This window comes from Numida meleagris, chromosome 2 (genome assembly GCF_002078875.1).
Source record: "Numida meleagris isolate 19003 breed g44 Domestic line chromosome 2, NumMel1.0, whole genome shotgun sequence".
NCBI classification, from domain to species: domain Eukaryota; kingdom Metazoa; phylum Chordata; class Aves; order Galliformes; family Numididae; genus Numida; species Numida meleagris.
This window is the reverse complement of record NC_034410.1, coordinates 78,257,601-78,275,794: the sequence shown is the minus strand read 5'-3', so window position 1 is coordinate 78,275,794 and position 18,194 is coordinate 78,257,601. Positions and strand designations below refer to the sequence as shown.

The 18,194-nt window shown below is 38.1% G+C and overlaps 1 protein-coding gene across 1 annotated transcript in view; it reads right to left on the bottom strand.

The window, feature by feature from the left end:
* ABCA13 (ATP binding cassette subfamily A member 13) overlaps positions 1-18,194 on the bottom strand; it is a 193,230-nt gene that overhangs the window by 72,186 nt on the left and 102,850 nt on the right. The window contains exons 44-45 of the mRNA XM_021386386.1: positions 1,842-2,088; positions 858-947 (exon numbers count right to left, since the gene is read on the bottom strand). Coding sequence (XP_021242061.1) covers positions 858-947; positions 1,842-2,088 — 337 coding nt within the window. The remainder of the gene's footprint in view (positions 1-857; positions 948-1,841; positions 2,089-18,194) is intronic.

Below are 18,194 nucleotides of genomic sequence, written 5' to 3'. Positions count from 1 at the left end.
CAACAGACCCAATCAAAATCCTCCTGAAATTAGCAAGAAATCTGTCACTGACATCTACGGGATTTGCATCAGATCTTTAACAATGAAACCTACTTACATATTCTATCTGGATACTAGCTACTTAGTCAAAGCAGATTTAACATTAGCCTCACATTCAGAGGGCTGGAGACCTCTCCAGTCAAAGACTGAGGGAGTTGGACCTCCAAGCTGAGATCTTGGAGAAGGCTCTGGGGAGACCTCATTGACCTTCCAATACTGAGGGAAGCTTACAAGCAAGACTGACTTTTCACACAGTCTGACTGATAGGACAAGGGGGAATGGCTTTAAACTAAAAGATGGGAGATTTAGGTTAGATATTAGGAAATTCTTTACTCAGAGTGTAGCAAGGCACTAGTACAGGTTGCCCAGAGAAGCTGTGGTGCCCCATCCCTGGAGGCATTTAAGGCCAGATTGGATGGAGCCCTGGGCAGCCTGAACTGGTGGATGGCAGCCCTGCCCATGGCAGGGGGGTTGAACTAGATGATCTTTAAGGTCCGTTCCAAGCAAAGCTATTCTATGACTGCTGATAGAATCTTGAGACAGTTCCAAAGAAAAAAAATATTGAATTCACTGCTTCTTTACAAGTTCTGTTTTATCTATGCTTCTGTTTTCTCTTTTGTTTTTAGTATATGCATTCAGCAAAATGTTTTCCTAGATCCAACTTAAGGCTAATTAATTTTTACTGTTAAAATTTTGTAGAAAATATAATTATTCTAGATTTATTGATTTCCTCACTACTATCAGCATCTCCATTTCAAGTGAGCAGCAAGCGTTAAATCAGTATAGAGCATTTTAAAGTAGTTATGTTATTTAGTTACCCTTGTTTTGAATGCATGCATGTGAAGTCCCAGTCAAAGAAATATCTCAGTAGAATCTGAGAAAGGTTTCCTAGATTATCATCTTCAATGCTGTTCAAAGTGGGCCAGAGGGTAAAGGGGTGGATTGAGGGAAGAAACACAAACACATTAATTTGTCTAATTCTATTACCTTTCAGCCTCACAGTTCCACATGTTTTCTACAAAATTAAAGAACTAACAAATCTATGTATAGGAAACATACAAAAAAATCTATTTCAAAAACGATACCTGAACTTGTAAAGAAAATTCAATGCAATTACCCCTAAACAAATCTCAACTTCTCCCCACAGCCATTCTTCTCATTACAGACACGTTTTAAGACTTTCGTGTTTCATTTATAAATTCAAACATCATCATATTATCTTTATAAATGTATCTGGATATTTGTCCAATAGATAAAACTTTCTGATTTACAGGTAATACAGAATAATTCTGATATAAGCTATAGATACTGTAGACAAATAACAAATAATCTACATGGTTTCAAACCTAAAAATACAGAAACTAGAGATTCAGCTAGAAGGGCACAAGCTTTCTTAGTACTGTGTGGTACTGTCTAACCGGAGAACTTTATCAGAAGACTGATCTAATCAATTAAATAAGCTGAAGCATGCAAAGGCTTTTTAAAATGCTTAAACATTAGCAAATATATGGTTATGATCTGTATTGAATGCAAACTGCTCCAAAATCTTTGTCTTTCCTCCAACAAATACTTCACACAGTGCCTTTCTATTTTTGTTTCTCTCGTATGTCCCCCTCATAATAATCTAAAAAAAATGTACTAAACAACTGAAAAATATATAGCTATTGTAAAACTAACAAACAAATGAAAAACACAAGCACCCTATCATTATTTAAAGAATGCAAATACTTATAAAAACGTGAGAACTCAAGGATAAAGGTCCCAGAAGCCTGGATATTGATGATGATCAATGAGCCCTTTACCTAAAGAAGGATTCTGCATTATTGTGAAGTCTTGGTGTCAGCTTCAGAGAAGGATAATCAATAGCCAGCGGCTTCACACTAAACAAGGCCATTGCCAGTGCAACAAAGAGGACTGGCAGAAGCACATTTGACAGACTTCCTCTCCAGTCTCGTCTAATGTGGTGAAACCTCTTCAGCAGAAGGGCAACAATTTGTGCAAGAATGAGATTAGTTCCACACACGCGAGAGGCATCCATAAATGAGATATCTGTAAAACAAATAAAAATAAACCTGAAGAAAATCAAATTACATGAGTTGTATTTTCAAATATAAAACACAATAGCTTTTTGGCAGAAAAACAAAACTACACAAATCTATAGTGTCCGACTGGATGAAGCAGTACAAATCTCCCCCCATCCCAGTAAAATTAATTAACTATGCCTATAAACCCACAGTCGTATCTCTGTAGCTCCCTGTACACAAATAAAGGAGCACTGGATACCTATTTGTCTGTGGTCTTTGCACTGGTACAACCATTCCTTGTGCATTGCCATGTTTGCTCCTAGACAAATGACCAAGAAACATGGTTTCTATTAGCACCAAGGTCACGATATGCTGTGACTGAAATCAGTGGCAACTTTTCCTCGGGGATTTCAACGGGAAGTCTTCAGAGTATGTTACAGCACATCATAGATGCTAGAGAGGTAGATTCTCATAAAAGCATTCCCTTACTCTCCCTGCTCATAGAGGACTCGTAACATTTATTCATACGTTAGTTAAAGCAATTTTCATAATCCCAGCTAATGGACTGTCTGTCACATTCCCATGGGAATGGTCCCACAGCTTGCTGACATCTCACCAATCACATATTTTCCTGATATGCTCTCAACGAATTTAATTTTGTTGCACTTTCTGTCTACTGTTGTGCTCGAGTGTGTACTTGAGAGACATACCAATCACTTGGCCTCCATTTTAGGTTCTAATGCCTTTTAGGTATGTGCAGGCTATTAGCAGCTCCTCTGGTGGCCTTGCCAGACTGAACACACCTTCAGCCTCTTTTCCTCCTTAGAGCACAACAGTCTCAAGTAGCTTTATCACCACAGATATTTGCATTGTAGCAAAACTGTACTGTCTGTTTATCATAGCACTCAAAGACATATCATATTTTACAATCCCCTGTGATTTGTCTCTTATCACATTCTATATACTGAGACAACACTTCCACGTTACATTTTAACAACTACTTTTAAGAGAGCTTTCAAGTAACTTTAAATTAACTGTCCTTCACTTTGCACAGTTTCTCCTAGTTTACTGGAAATTTAATCCCAGAAGAGAGAATTGTAGGACAAACAAGGGGGGAAGGAAAAAAAAAAAAGATGCTGAATTTCTGACACAGTGGCCATTGGACAACACAGCTGAAATTCTGTGCTCTGTAACAACCAGTATGTGGACCACAAACATATGATTTCTTATATTAAAAATTATATGTGCTTTGCCATGGAAAATTTTAACTATTTATCAAGTAGACACATTATAGGAGATCTCAGCTTCTATAGTTTGGTTCCACATAAGAGGCAGAAGCCAAGTGGGAGGACTTCATGGTGACATGGGATATCCTGTGGGTTTCCCAACATTAAGATTTCTGGAAAAAGATAAACACCACATCCACCTTCAAGATGAGCAAAAAAGAGGATCCAGGTAAATACATTCTGATTGGCTTCAGTGTCTGGAATAGTTACAGATTAAATCCCTCAGAAAATCACACCCAAGATACAAAAAACAAGGTGCCTGGGAATAGCCAGCATGGATTTACCAAGGTCAAAACGTATCTGGCCCACTTAAGACCTATGAAGACAAGATTGGTTTAGTGAATGGGTAGTGAATGTTTTTTTGTTTTGTTTTGTTTTTTCCTTGACTGAGTGTAGCCTATGACATAATCTTCCACAATGTCCTTAGAGCAAGTAGGGTGAGAAAGACAACAAAGCCATGCTCTCTGCGCCACACTTTGGACTGGATTGGTAGTACTGGGTCCAGACAAGGGGCAGTTGTTTACAGGGGTGTCCCTGAAGACCAGTGGTGGGGAAAACACTGACTAACAATGATGGTAGGCATGTGCACACATCCACACCTGGTAGAGACCCACGTGTTTGGAGGCGGCTGTGGGAGTGGGCATTTGTGTGACAGCCACCTTCCAGTAGGGCTGGTGGGCAGAATGAGTTCAGCAACAGCACCTAGAGGCAGTAGTGGTACTGAATAAAAGAGTTTCTGCTCAGGGAAAAAGTAAAAGAAGCAACAGGTACCAGCTAGGATACAGGAAATTCCTAGTCAATACATCATGAAAAAAACTAACCATCATGATAACCAACAAATAGAGCAGACTGAACAAAGCCCTGAGTAACCAATTCTAAGTTGATCTGCTTTCAGGAAGAAGTTGGACAAGATAATCACCAAATGTCTCTTCATACCCCAATAGCTTCTGATTCAATCACATTCCAATTACTTCTTAGTAATTAATTTCAGTTTTATTTCTGGAAAATACAACAGTATTTATTTTTTTAATTCTGATACTAAATGGCATTTTTTATCTTACATATTCCCATAGAACAGAAATTCTGTCTATTAGCAGTCCTAATCACAGACATATCCTACTAGTTTGACAACTTGTACAAAAAGGACTTAGGATTTTAGTCCTTTGTGGAGAAAAAAAGTAGGTACAAAATTCAGATCGTGGTCCTGTATTCAAATGTCCTAATCAAATGCATTTGCAGTTCGGAACCTGGCAACTAGGAGAAGACAATCTTAGTAAAAGGAGATTTTTTTAAGCAAAATTTTATGAAAGTATTAAGCTTTTTGACTTACATCATATTACAGTAAGATTTCGAACAGTTAATACACAGAGGCACTTGAAAGCAGAATTTGCAAGAGATGGGTGTTTTTAAAATAAATGAGATCCTGTGTTTCCAGCTGAGTGTCTCTGCAATTGTAAAATATACTATCTCTCATTTATCAAAGTTATCAAAGTATTGAAATGCAAGAAAAGTACAAAGCAGCAGTATACAATGAAATTTCTGCTGTAGTCCCAGTTCTGTTCATAGATTATAAGCATGAAATGCGAGTGAAAGATCCTTCAAAATGTTTGCTCCCTTTGAATCTCTGAAAGAGGGCTATCACAATTACTTTCTAAGGGCAGGAAGGGAAATCAAAGCTGCCATTCATGTTGTTTCTTGACAAATGGAGCTGAGAGAAAAGCTAACAAATCCATTCAGATTGCAATACGAAGAGAAACTGTCGTTCTAAATAAAAACAATGGTTCATTTGGTCCAATATCTTGACACTTTTTCAATATTTCTGAAGCTGGCCAGCCAAGATACATCACAAGAAGATGCAATAAACCATTATATTAAAAGTATTTATTTGCCTCAGGCATTTTTTTAAGCTTTTTAAATGTATTGACTTTTCTAAGTATGTAGTCATTCTATAAATTTCTCCAGGATAAATGTGTCAAATCATCTTAAATTTCAATCTTTGTGACCTAGAAGTCTTTCATGCCATTATCACAGAACCACAGAATTGTAGAGGTTAGAAGGGACCTCTAGAGATAATCGAGTCCAACCCCCCTGCCAAAGCACACTGCACAGGTAGGCATCCAGGTGGGTCTTGCATATCTCCAGAGAAGGAGACTCCACAACCTCTCTGGCGCAGCCTGTTCCAGTGCTCCACCACCCTCACCATGAACAGGTTCCTTTGCATATTGGTGGAGAAATTCCTAAGCTCAAGTTTATGGCCATTTCCCCTAGTCCTGTCCCCATAGACCACTGAAAAAAGGTTGACCAAATCTTCTTTTCTCAAGGCTGAACAGATCCAGGTCACCCAGCCCTTCCTCACAGGGGAGATGCTACAGGCCCGTTATCATCTTTGTGGCCCTCCACTGGACTCTTTCCAGGAGATTCCTGTCTTTTTTGTACCAGGGAGCTCAGAACTGGATAGAGTACTCAATACAGTATGTTTCATGTTAAAAAAAAATTAAAAAAAAAAAAACAACACAAAACAACAACAAAAATCACTACCTTGTTTATCTGTTTTGAATTTATTTTGTTTGATGGTGCTGGATACAATCTTAAATCTTTTTTACAGGAGACAGATTATAGGAGTTCCCAATCTATCTTCTGCATACACGATCTCAAGCTCTCTGTCTTCTCTTATGAAAATCTTCATAGCCCTAATCACCTTCACCATTTGCCTCACATCCCTTTATATTACTACCATAGCAGACTTGAGATATACTGTGTTCAGTACTGCTGTCTATCAGACATGAAAGCGCAACTGATTTATATAACAGTATTATGCATTCTTGTACTGATCTCTTTGTGTTCTCCATGCACCGTGCCATTTTGTCTGCAGATACACTGTGAAAAGTAGCCTGTAGTGGGATTTCCATAATTGACTCAAAAATCTTTTCAGATTCCTAAAGTATTAAACTACTTGGAACAAGAAAAACTCAGAGTATGTATGTGTACGCTTAACATTTAACCTTTCATATCTATTAATCCTACAAGCATATTTTAATTTACTTTTATTTCAGCTAGAACTTACAAAGTTATTTTTTGATTTATAAAACTTGTAGTGCACAACCTACATTCAGTATGTATGTCCGGAGGCATAAATGAAGCACATAGTTATGGGAACATACTTTCTGATTACCACTGGTAATACAATCCAGATTAGATAAAGACTAGTTGATGTCTGTTATAGTGTCAAATTTTATGCAAAAGGTTTATGGAAATACTCTCATTAATAATTTAGATCACAAAATTAAGAATTTGACCCAGCTACTAGAAACTGTCTTGCTTGACTTATGATTGCAGTTATATACAATAAGCAAATGATGTTCCCAATTAAGTTGTACTTCCCAATCCACCCAGTCTTTTGTGTTTTGGAAGAGGTTTTTGCTGCTTTACAATTCATATAGTTAATATAGCAGAAACAGAACATCAGTCCTAAAAGTTGAGAACAAAAATTTTGAAAATTCATATCTCTGAATATAGAAGCTCATTATTAAAAATGACATATTTTAAAGTCAGAACTCTGTTTTCTGGCACTACACAACCTTGTTGAGAATCTCCTTCACAGCTCAAATCTCCCAAGTCCATTTCCTCATGTCACAAAGTTAACTGACAAGAGGATTTCCTCTCTTTATCTAAGACATTCTTATTACTCAAGATGCCTCATTTAACGCATCAGCATTGTACAGGGCACAGAGAGGACAGCGTGAAGTACAAAACTGATTTCTACTGGAAAACCAAGAAAGCATCAACATAAGCTGAAAAACTTATTGAATACTCCTACCCTCCACACACAAAAAATTCAAAGTTACAACCCCTAATAATGTCCACAGAAAAACACAAACTTCAGACTTTTAAATTAACCTCTTCAAGTCCCTTATCTTTGCATTCCACAGACAAATAGATATGAACAAAACCTCATTTACAGGCAAGAAGCTTAGGAAAGGAATAGAGCAAACTTCTTTCAAACCACATAACGTTCCATTTAGAAGACATGAATACTAAAGTCAGGCCTACCCACAGCAGTCTGTAAGAGACTGGAGAACTGGTTTGGCCCCATTATAAAAATATATATCTCTAAGAGGCAGAAGCACTTGAGGAGATGTATCTGTGGTTTCACTCAGATGGACAGCTAAAATCCACTACGGTGCTCTCACTCCCTGACCTCAAAGGAAGAGGGTGGAGAGAAAATACACCTCTTGCCTACACTCAGACTACTAGTTTTGAGGGGGCTGGGGATTGGAGAGAATCTTGATGCTATGCCAGCGCTGCTCAGCAAAACATTGCTGTGATATCAACACCCTTCTAGCTACATGTATGGAGCACTAGGTGGACTGCTGTGGGGTAAGTAAACTCCATCCCAGCCAGACTCAGTACAACTGCCTAAAAGGAAAGATACAGTTATGTAAAGTGCTTTTGTGATAAATAAGAAGTGGAAAACAAGCAGGAGTTAGAGTACTATAAGCCTAAGCACCACTTCATCAATAAAATATTTTTTTCTGCTTCTCAATAAATTTTTTAATAAATCAGAGACAGAAATGCATCCAAGTAACAGCATTTGATCCTGAACATCACTACTTGCATCTAGAATTTTCAGTCATGTTTGTTGCAAATAGAAAGCACATTGTACAGACTCATGTATGACATATAATTAAATGGCAATGGAAAATACATTGTTAATATCCACTAGTGACAAGGAAAGTAACATGACAGAGCAGGCTTCATCCCCATCTTTCTCATTCTTTTATTTCAGTTTTCCACAAAGCACTACGTCATAATCTGAAAAAAAATATATGGTACAATACAATACATATCAAATTGCTAACAAATAAAATAGCTGAATTCTTTGTTTTGTTGGGAGAGGAAGAGAAGTTAAAATAAGCAATATTCTTACGGCATTTTCAAATGAAATGAGACTGAAACAAATGCTTTAAGCACCTATCTAAAATACACAACTCCTCTTGCAAACTGATGGACTAATGTCTTGCCTTCCACAAGATAGCTTTGGGATGGTTAACTAGCAAACTGAAAAACAATTGAAGTCAGGACTGTTTTTTTGATACAAACTAAATAACCAGCATATAGTTTCTCAGCATCTCCTTAAATTGATAAATTGCAATTGCTGGCACGGGCTGAAAGGCAAAACTATGAAAACATACTTCTAATGCTATAGACGTATCTGCAGCATGTGAGTACCCCAAAAAGATTTCACACTGCCTTCACCACTTCAACATTTTAAAGATTACTAAATGAACTGTGAACAAAGTCGATTTGAATCCATCTCCTCCTCTAGCAGTCCAGCATCAGCATGAGTCCATTTCAGTTTACACTTCTTCTCTCTTCTTAACAAATAACATACTATGTAGTTACTGAACAACCATGAGCAAGAAAAACTGATAGAAACAAAAAGTAAAGTAGTGTTACAGGGTTGGGAAATTCAGCCCATCTTTAGACTTTAGTGATTTAGAGCATGCAAGAACTGAAGTTCCCGACTTAACCATTGAAATAGGACAAACACAAGATTAGGAAAGAATAGAAGGCATGCTAACGCAAGAAAATGATTCACAAAAGAAAGAAGAAATGACAACCTGAATGAAATCAACAATGGAAGGATTTTAAAGCTGTGCAACTTTGTTATCATAATACAAAAGATGAGAAATAATTTTATAATGGCTTACTTGCAAAGATCTACAAAATAATCAGAAAGGGAGATTCTTAGTGTAAATAAGAAACCAACTAAAGACGTTTACTTATTCTTTCCAGGCATACTATAGCCTCATCCACGTCCCAAACATCATCCTCTGATTTTAGCTCTTTTATCAAGAACTTGTGCTTTTTCAAACTCAGAATATACTACTGCCTGTATTATATACATAGCTGAGCATCATCAAATGTAAGCTAAATATTTCTTAGCAACTTTACAAAATGGCTACTAACTATAAATTAAATCCAATTTTCCCTTTACATCTCTGACATTCAAGACTATTTTTAGTACATACTGCACTTCTATCATATTAAGTATTAAATTAGGTATTTCTAATGCACAAACAAAATCCAAAGAAATTAAGCCAGCCTCTTAAATTCACATATAAGACACACTGAAATATACTTAGCATTTTCTGATGGTCTTCACTTTCTATTTAATCTAAGAATACTCAGTCTCATTGTTACGGTTCAGCCTGGTTTGGCCTTGTTCCATGCCAGGGGATGAAGGGACCCTGGTCCCACGTCCCAGGAAAAGGGGAAGGGGGAAGGGAAAAAGACAGGGAGGTGGGACTAGACAAGAAAGAACAGCGGCAATAAGCTAAGGGAAAAAATACTAATTTACTAAATATGATAGCCGAGTAAGAGATAATACAATATAATACAATACAATTGGAAGTGAAGCTAATAAATCAAGTAAAATGAGAGAGAGTGTTCAAAACTAAAGTCCTTACTCTAATGCTGTAGATGAGATGGCGAGGAAGCAAGCAGAGCAAAGCAGGCAAAAAAAGAAAGTCTCATGACTCCCAGTCAGTTTTATCTTTCCCCCTGAACGGAAAACGGAAACGGAATAATTAAGTCTTCTGGGAGCTGTAGTTCATTCTTCCCTTCTGAGACCAGGTAACCAGAACTACCAACAATCCACAGAACTGCAGCACTAACGCTTTAACTCCTAGTACACTACATGATGTTATGATGTGGAATACTGATCACAAAAAAACATAAAACCATGACACTCATACTACTGCAAAAATCCTTTAAGTTTTCTCATAACTCTTACCAAAATAACAGACAAATCTCAAAAAGTATAAATGGCACACCATACAAGGATAAATTTAGGGAAGCAAAAGAGTCCCGCTGACATTCAGACAGTAAGTATGGCAGATAAATCAGTGAACTGAGTTCTTTAATTTATGCACCTGCTTTACACTCTTGCCTTCCGAAACCTGTATGTCTGCTTTATCTGTTCACTGGATTCAGCCTTAAAAGTAGACTGCAAGCTGTCAAAGGTGGTGAGAATCTGCTTTTTTCTTATTAGTAGTCCATAACATGTCTGGAACAACAGAAATTGACTTCCCACTGAGTTTCCAAGGTACCACAATTATAGCCACCACAACAGCAAGGGAAAAAAAAACACCCTAGCTGCTGCTAATGTCAAAACACCATTTGCTGGTTTTACTAGTAGCAAAATGGATAAGCAAGTATCCATAAAAGAAACTCATCTGAGTATATGTGCATTTTGGAATGTAACAGTGAGTGGTAAAAGCACCTCCTCCATTTATTAAAGCACTATCATAGGTATAAACTAAGTGGATTAGATTTCAAGTACAACACAGTTGATTTTCCTCCCTTGTCCAATCAGAACAACTGTTTCCTGAGTATAAAGAAATAGGAAACAACAGTGCTCCCTTATCATCCATTACCCTGCACATCCCAAAGAGAATCAAAAAGGGTTTCTTGCACTGAAAACCAAGGATGATTGGCCATCTAAACTAGTCTGGTCTTGAAGGAGAAGGGAGTATTGCTGAACACATTGTTTCCAGCATTCACTATCTCACTCTTTGTCTTTCTTTATCTCCCTTCTGTGCATTTTAGTTCATATTGTTTGCCTAAATCATACTGAAGAATAAGATGGAATAAAGCACAAGTATCTTCAAGTCTTCTGCGGTCAACTCTATTGTTGCCAGAACACCTTCATCATGAAAGAGCATGTCCTTTGGAAACAAAAGACAGATGAAAAACTCAGCCAGATGGACATAATCCTATCAAGCCCTGAAAAGGAAAACCACTGTTATTGGAGTAGCCCTATTTCTCCAATTCCAAATTTCTGTATCATTAACTTGAAACAAGTATGCTAATTTCACTTTCTAGGAGATAATTTTCCAAATAGATATTTGGTTTTATTGTAGTACTATCTTCCCTGCAGTGATGCACTTGCAATGAATTGCCATGTGGGGGAGGGAATGAGAGAAAGAGGAAGGAGAGTTTAAAAACAGGCACAGGAAAGTGGTTACAAAACAGAAGCCTATTTGCAATACCTTAATTCGCCTTCTGTCTGTGTTCTTTACAAGTACAAAAGCAGGGAAATACAGTCTGTCAGAACTGGCCAAAAAAGATCCCAACTGACCTGATACAAAGGAGACTTGGTAGAAAGAAAGAATACATTTGTACATGCATAGGTGGACATTCACCATGCAGAACTTCTGTGCTAGAAGATACTCTCTTATTACAATAAGCAGCACACCATTTGAGATAATTTCCTCAGACTTTTTAATCAATGCTCAGCTATTAGAATCTGACAAACACCTCTACACTAAGGTTATAACATTTCAAGATTGATTCAAATCTAGATAGTAGAGCAACAGCCCACAGTACTTCTGCTGTGTTTGGTGAAGAACTGGTGAAAGAGAAGAAGAGAAACACAAGCTGAGTGCTCTCTCTACCACAGAATAAAAGCTTAAATGCAAGATTTAAAGCACTCTGGAACAAGCCCCCTCAAATTGCTCAGAGAAAACTTTGACGACAAATGGACCAATAATTAAGAATAATTAAGAATATTTTTAGATACTGTCTTTACTGGAATTGTTCTAATAACAATAAAATCATGTTAGAATTTCTGCAGGAAAACAATTCAAAACTGAAAGATGACTGAGTTTTACAAGAGGCATGTTTTATTCAGACCTACAGCTACAGCAAACAATTGATAAATGCATCTGATGAACAGCTTATTTCCTCAAGCATTCTGCTGTCTCATAAATAGTGGTGCTAAACTGCTACAAGGATCTTGATTAACAGAACTGAGTGTTCCATTTTTTTCCTAACCCCTCCAACAAATTTAGTAACCTGGACAAACTGCAAAACAGAGAGACATATAGAATGAGATGAAAATTACCACCTATACAGAAGTCCAACATAGGGTCTATATGTCAAAAAATTGCACTTACATATATTTCAGATGAGGAATTAACTGGCAGCAGTGTAATAAATCTTACCAAGTTGTCACCTTGTGACCCATATAAAGTTATTGCCTGAACAGTTAACGAAAATAAATGCAGCCCTAAGTTCTGGCTTCTTGGTATGCTGCCTTTCAGACTGAATCTGCTCTGGATGTTTTCCTTGTAGCTCCTAAACAAGATTTTTGTTAGCTTTAAGCAGTGAAGATCTTGTCCTCCTGTAGAATGTTACTACCATCTAGAGAACAGATGTGTGATTACTAGTAATGCACTGACCTGAAAATGAGAAGCAAGCAGTTACTCCTGTAGTTCTAGAGGTTAAAGTGTGAAATAGAAATCCACATAAAGAAATCCAAATAATACCTCAGCTCAAAACTTTATCATAAATCATATTATCAGAAATGCAAAGACAGTAATTTTCCCAACAGGGAATATACAAGCAACACAAATGAAGTCAATCCAAAGATTCTGTCATTAAATCCTAAGTGCTAAACTGAAGTACTAAAATGCCTTAGGAAATCTGATATTATAAAAACAATAAAGGAAGGATGAAACTTACCTTCCCCTATGTTATTTTAACTTTCTACACCCTGACTTGATTAAGTACATCACAACAGTAACATTACTGTTTCCACCTTATCTACGCAAATTTTGATTGCACCTTCTGAATTATTTTTAAGATACTTAAAGTGTTCTACAGAAAAAATATGCAGCAAAAAATACCCTTATCTTCCTAAACACAGTAGTATGAGTCTTCTTCCAAAAACTTCTATCTGCCAACATGGAAATTTAAGTTGAGAAGGTATTCTCAATATATTTGAACGTTCATACAATTTTCAACTGAAATACCTGTTCCAAAGAAAACACAAAAGTTCCAAAATCATGTTCTATAATCACAGCAATGAGTATTCAGAAATAATCTCTTTGAGGGCTCTTTTAACAAAAAGGGAAAGTTTTAATGACAGAACACAGACACAAGAAAGTAGACAGGTATTCCATGAAGCTCTACCTAAACAATTTTCCATTTCAGAAGGAAAAGCCCAGTTTAGGCTTGTTAAGTATTTCTTAAAAATAAAAATAAAAAATGACCATTTAGATTAAATTACTTACATGATTGAAGTTAAAGAATTTGTATTTGCAACTGTGATACAATGTAATGCAAGAACATTAGCAAAGCAAAATGCATGTTTTAAAACCTTTGTGTGCACATGCACATAAACATGTAGCATCTTCCATTTATAAAATATATACCACAGAATCATAGAATCATTTGAGTTGGAAGGGACCTTTGAAGGTCATCTAGTCCCATTCCTCTGCAATGGACAGAAACACCTATAGCTGGATCAGGTTGCCCAGAGCCCTGTCCAGCCTCACCTTGAATGTCTCCAAGGACGGGGCTCCCACCATCCCTCCAGGCAATCTGTTTCAGTGCCTCATCACCCTTATTGTGAAAAAAGCTTATTAATTATATCCAATCTAAATCTCCCTCTTTTAGTTTGAAACCATTTCCCCATATCCTACTTCAACAGACCCTGCTAAAGAATCTGTCCCCTTATTTCTTACAGTCCCCCCTTTAGATACTGAAAGGCTGCTATCAGGACACCTCAAAGTCTTCTCTTCTCCAGGCTGAGCACCTCCAGCTCTCTCAGCCTGTCCTCGTAGGATAGGTGTTCCATCCCTTGGATCATTTTTGTGGTCCTCCTCTGGATGTGCTCCAACAGGTCTATGTCTCTCCTGTACTGAGGACTCCACATCTGGACACAATACTCCAGGTGAGGTCTCACCAGTGCAGAGTAGAGGGGCAGGATCACCTCCCTTTCCCTGCTGGACACGCTTCTTTTGATGCAGCCCAGGATACGATTGGATTTCTGGGCTGCGAGGGCACATTGCTGGCTCATGTCCAGCTTGCCATCCACCTGTGCCCTCAAGTCCTTTCTGCACATCAGGCAAAATCTAATTTTCATCTATATTAATCTATACTTCCAGCATTTCCATGTTGAACACCCCAAATCACTTGGATAAAAACTTAGCCTATTTCACTTTTCTTCCCCTTAGGTAATTAACCTGAATCATTTTGGCAGAATTAGCATGAATTACCAACAATTCCTTTTATGCTTTCACAAACTTCTGCTGTACTTTCCTGCATCAATCTTCTCTTTAGAGAGGATAGGATCCGCATTTGTGGGATCTGACCCTTGACAGAGAAGGTCCAGGGGAGTTTGTATAAAACATCTCATCAATCTGAGGTAACTCATACTCTGATTACATTGTGCAATCCCTAAGAGAACAGGGCTCCAGTCCTATGTCTGTGGTCAGTCACTCTCACTACGTGAGTGCTGCCACACCCTCACAATCACTTATAAGAAAATAAATTATTCTTATAATTAGGATAAGAGACACGCCCGACATGCCTTTGACAGTAGACACTATTATCACCACTTCTTAAACATACAAGATACTAAGACTGCCATTTGCCCCAAATCTGATCCCATGAAACAGATTTTTTCCCCAGCATCCATTCAGACCTGATTAAATACCTTGCATTTAGTGACTTACATCGGCCACTCTTCTTGAAATAGAAAATTAATTTACAAAGTCCTTGTTCTCATAACAATAAGCAAACTTCACACACTCAGGATAGCAGAAAAATGTCAGGTGTATTGCCTAATGTCTCCCCTCAGAAAGGTGTTTCATATTTAGTTAATAACTTAAACCACGCTGTACATTTTTGTGCTTGATAATTTACACGATGAGTGAACTAGAGCTTTTCATTCTGATGCTTTATAATATTCATGTAAGGAACTGTAAAATATTTACCGAACTCCATGATTTACAAATATTATCCTATTTCACAGTACGTTAAGCGTCTTCCTCTTCACTGTATTTTCATTCCCTTTATTAAGGAAGGCTAAATTTGGAATATGGAACAACTATATCTTTAAACTATCCCTTTAGTAAAGTTATGGCCCAACCATAAGAGTCTGAATCCTATCCACAGTACTGAATATTTACCAAGCGCAATTCAAGTGAACATACTGAATTTTTAACATTAAAAAGGGGTGCATAAAATATAGTAAGAATCAAGAAGAAGTTTGAAGATTGGGAAGCCTTCAGAAGAACACAAGCCCTTTATTAAAAATGATTCTGCTTCTGAGACAAGACATTAAGAATAAATGTTTTCTGACATTATATCTGAGACTTCAACTCCGAGAGTCAAGATTTCCTCCAACACAAAGATCCCATATTATGAAGGAGAGAAATAACCAGTTTCTCTTGAACTTTAAAAGCACTGTCTTTGTAAAACTCATACTACTGAGCAACAGAAAGAGCATGAACCAAAAAGGATTACACTATTTAAGCTACAAAGTAAATATTGCTATAGGTGCTATAACATTAGTGTTACACAAGGCAATTCATCACCTTGCTGTTTAACTTGCCATTGAATACAGATTTTTGGAGATGTTACAAATGTGGAAAAAACGAGAAATCACTAAAAAGCACAGTGACAAAGTCATTCACAAAAGCAGTAACTGAATACAGGAATCCTGTCTGCAAGGATCATAGAATTAGCTAGGTTGGAAAAGACCTACAAGATCATCCAGTCCAACCATCCACCTACCACCAATAACCCCACTAACTCATGTCTCTCAATGCTATATCTAAACGTTTCTTGAACATCTCCAGGGATGGTGACTCCACCACCTCCCTGGGCAGCCCATTCCAGCGCCTGACCACTCTTTCAGAAAAGTAGAATTTCCTAATGTCCAACCTAAATCTCCCCTGGCGCAACTTGAGGCCATTCCCCCTCATCTTGTCACTAGTTACACGAGAGAAGAGGCTGACCCCCAGCTCACTACAACCTCCCTTCAGGTAGTTATAGAGAGCAATAAGGTCCCCCCTGAGCCTCCTCTTCTCCAGACGGAACAATCCCAGCTTCCTCAGCCACTCCTCATAAGGCCTGTGCTCCAGACCCCTCACCAGCTTCGTCGCCCTCCTCTGAACACGCTCCAGGGCCTCAATGTCTTTTTTGCAGTGAGGGGCCCAAAACTGGACACAGTACTCGAGGCGGAGCCTCACCAGGGCTGAGTACAGAGGGACAATGACTTCCCTACTCCTACTGGCAACACTATTTCTGATACAAGCCAGGATGCCATTGGCCTTCTTGGCCACCTGGGCACACTGCTGGCTCATGCTCAGCCGAGCATCGACTAATACCCCCAGGTCCGTTTCCTCCACACAACCTTCCAGCCACTCTGCCCCAAGCCTGTAGCGTTGCTTGGAGTTGTTGCGGCCAAAGTGCAGGACCTGGCACTTGGTCTTGTTGAACCTCATCCCGTTGGCTTCAGCCCAGAGATCCAGCCTGTCCAGATCTCTCTGTAGGGCCTCTCTACGCCCAGGCAGATTGACACTTCCTGCCAGCTTGGTGTCGTCTGCAAACTTACTGAGGGTGCTCTCAATGCCCTCATCCAGGTCATCAATAAAGATACTGAAGAGGATCTCATCTAACTTCCTAGGAAGAGTTCTACTTCTCTATTTATTTACTAATTTTTGTAAGAATTACTTAGGAATCATTATGATATGAAATGGACAAGCAGTCCTGTAGAGTGCAGAACAAGCCTCCTGAATATTTCATTAAAAGAGAGGACTTTAAAAATACCATGAAAGACCATAAGGGCTAGCAATACCTTCTCCCTGTCTGCAGCTGCTGTAATAGCCCCAACAATATATAGGAACTGAAAGAAAACAACAGGAAATTCTTGAATATGAGGCAAGATGAGATGGAGAGGTAATATTATCTATACATAGGTTGCTCCAAAAGTATTGCCTCCCACTTTTTTTTTTTCCCAGGGAAACTACAACAGATACAAAAAGCACAATAATTCAGAGCAAACTCTCAACTACAAAACACTGTTTTTCAACATAGTCACCACCATTAGCTATGTATTTTCACCATGAATGAACAAGAGCCTGCATGCCACTCTTACAAAAATCTGTATAGCCGTTCAGAACATGGCTTGTTGTTCACATCACTGTCACCACAGCTGAAGTGCACCACCCACCACCTCACTGTGCTCGCATCCACTGTTTGGTCTCCATATGCATTCAGCAAGTGTCAATCAGTGTTAGTGGGTGCCATTTTTTCCACATGGAGGAATTCAGTGACACCCTTTTGCTCCATCTACACTTCCATGTCAGATGCCATTCTCTCAGACTGTCCCTCTGCTGCCATCTTTCACACAGCAACAACATGTAACGGAATATCAGCAGGAAAGTTCAATCTCTACTGCCATACCACCAATACCTTCTTCCGATGTATACATACACACACACAAGTGAGAGAGGGAGGGAAAGAAGGAGATAGAGGGAGAGAAGGAAGCACTAGCATATCTGTCTAAAAAAGAGCCTATGTAAAGAAACATCCTGTCAGTGAGAAATCAAAATGCTAATAGGCAAGACATAAGAGCTACAGAAGTGAGATTACTTGATCACGTGGACAAAGTGCTAAGGCAGTTCACATAATACCAATTAACTCTGGATAAACAAAGCATTTTTAGTGCATCCACAACTATCTGAATCTATGCTTTATGACAACGAATTTCCAGTGTTATGAATCACTGTGTGGAAAAATTATCATTTTATTTATTTTGAATTTTCAGTAGTTTACTTTCATTTAAACCCTGATTTTAGAGTTTAGTTCCAACTGTGTTTTACTTTCTGAAGAGTTTTGAACCAAAGTTGGCATCTCCCAAACATGTCTAAGACATAAAATCCAAGAAGATGAATTAATTCATTTGGTTCTTCAGCAAGATATCTGAATATCTTAACATTGCAGTATTAGTCCCTTAACAATTTAGTGAATTCATTCTCTAGCCTAC